This window comes from Alligator sinensis, unplaced genomic scaffold, assembly GCF_000455745.1.
Source record: "Alligator sinensis unplaced genomic scaffold, ASM45574v1 scaffold198_1, whole genome shotgun sequence".
NCBI classification, from domain to species: Eukaryota; Metazoa; Chordata; order Crocodylia; family Alligatoridae; genus Alligator; species Alligator sinensis.
Window position 1 is genome coordinate 2,830,427 of NW_005841906.1, and position 1,911 is coordinate 2,832,337.

The window sequence follows — 1,911 nt, forward strand, 5'->3', positions numbered from 1 at the left end:
GGCCAGGGAACTGCCAGCCTGGTCTTAGCCCTGGGCTTTATAAGGGCCAGGCCCTGCCTCCTACAGGCAGCTGGCTCCCCTTAGCTACCCCGGCAACCCGCAGCTGGGCTCGTTACCCTGGCGACACTCAGCTGGGCTCGTTATGACCTGCCAGGGCTCTGTCTCTCTCCCTGGCAGTTTCTCCCCTCTAGGAGCAGGCACTGAGGTGCTCTGCGACAGTGTGGTTTTAAAAAAAAAAAGTTAATGACTCCTGTAGTCCTTTAACTATTTACAAAGTCTAAAAAAGTATTAAGAAAAAGTATTTAAAAAGGCAATTAAAAATTTTACATTATTTTATTGATAATGCTTCCTAAACACATTTTCTCTAGTATATAATCTAACATTCTTAAACTTTCCTTTATAAAACATGAAATGCTGTAAAGAAAATCTATTTACATCTCACAATATTTGTTTATTCCTAGGTCTTGGTGCCCAGATCGCACTCTTCCCCAAGCCAGAAAGTATATTGCAGATTCACTAGATGAGAAATATACCGAACCAGTCATTTTACAGTTAGAGAAAACTTGGGAGGAAAGTGATACACGGACACCTCTCATCTGTTTCTTGTCTATGGGGTCTGACCCAACTATTCAGATTGACTCCTTGGCTAGGAAGCTTAAACTAGGTATGAGCCTAAACATTCATTCTTATAAATAGTTCATAATTCAAAAAGGTAATATACCTTTGAGAGGGGGATTGTATTCTGAAAAATTAATTTGTTAAAACTATCTTACCATTATTTGTCCCTGATAAATCCTCATGGACATAGAGAAAGTTAACCATTATTTAAATAAATGCTACAGTGCTAAAAATATTTTTTATGGAATACAGTAATGCAGCAAAAGCTGTGTTATATAGCACTTTATCAACCAAAAAGCTCCACTAACCGGCATCTGAGGGATGAGGCAAAAGCGAAACCGGAAGTTCCACTTCCCATTTCACCGCTGCGAGCCAAGTTCTTCTTCTTCACTTCTTTGGCCCACAGCCTGGGGCAAAGCAGCCTGCGTGGGGTCCCCTTCCCTGTCCCCCAGCACACTGATGCCGGGGAGTACACCGGACAGTGCACATTTGATTAACTGGCATCCCCATTCCCGGGGATGCCGGATAACAGCTTTTGCTGTAACACGTTTTCAGTATTTACATACCTTGTTAGTTATGTTCCTTTCAAACTACCAGGCTATTTATTCTGTCATTGGCTAGTGTAACAGGGGGCCTGCTCAGGGCCGATCTCCGTGGCCTGCCCACCTGTTCTTGGGCCAACCGCCCACCTTCTCGTCCGCCACGCCTTGATGTTAATTGATTCATTAATGGATGTCAATTAAGCGGGAGGCTGCCCATTTTGGTGCCCCGATGCCAGGGGGCACTCTCTGCGGCTCCTTTCCTCCCCTACACCGCAGCCCAAGCCTCGCAGATGGCATCTTGATGTTCACATCCTCACCAGCCCCCACATTGGGCCCCAGATTCATCCTAACAGGACCCCTCCATGATCCCTCCACTCAGACGGCCTCTCTGCCTTCATTCAGGCTACTAGCCCCCCGAAACCATTTTCCCCTCTCGGGTATGGTCCCCCCGGGACCTCTGGCTACTAGCCCTGGCCCACCTCCAGGCCAGTCGGGACCCCAGGCCCCTGGCTCTTGGGCATCCCTCACGGTGGGCCCCTGCCCTTTTGACCATCCTGGTCCTGGCCCCAGCATGGTACAGTCAAGGGTACTCTCTCGTTCAGGCCGGGTCCCTAGCCCCTCACTCTCTCCTAGGGCCTGCCCTCTGGGCCCTTCACTCAAACACTAGGGTTACCCTCCTGGCAGTGGGGGCTAGGGGTTAAGGCACCCCAACCTGCCTTTCACCGGGGTGGTAACTGGCCTGGCATTTCCT

At 48.9% G+C, this 1,911-nt stretch overlaps 1 protein-coding gene across 1 annotated transcript in view; it reads left to right on the forward strand.

Moving 5' to 3' along the window:
• The window catches only part of DNAH8 (dynein axonemal heavy chain 8), a 340,250-nt gene that overhangs the window by 280,625 nt on the left and 57,714 nt on the right, over positions 1-1,911 (forward strand). The window contains exon 82 of the mRNA XM_025197818.1: positions 462-664. Within this exon, the coding sequence (XP_025053603.1) occupies positions 462-664 (203 nt within the window). The remainder of the gene's footprint in view (positions 1-461; positions 665-1,911) is intronic.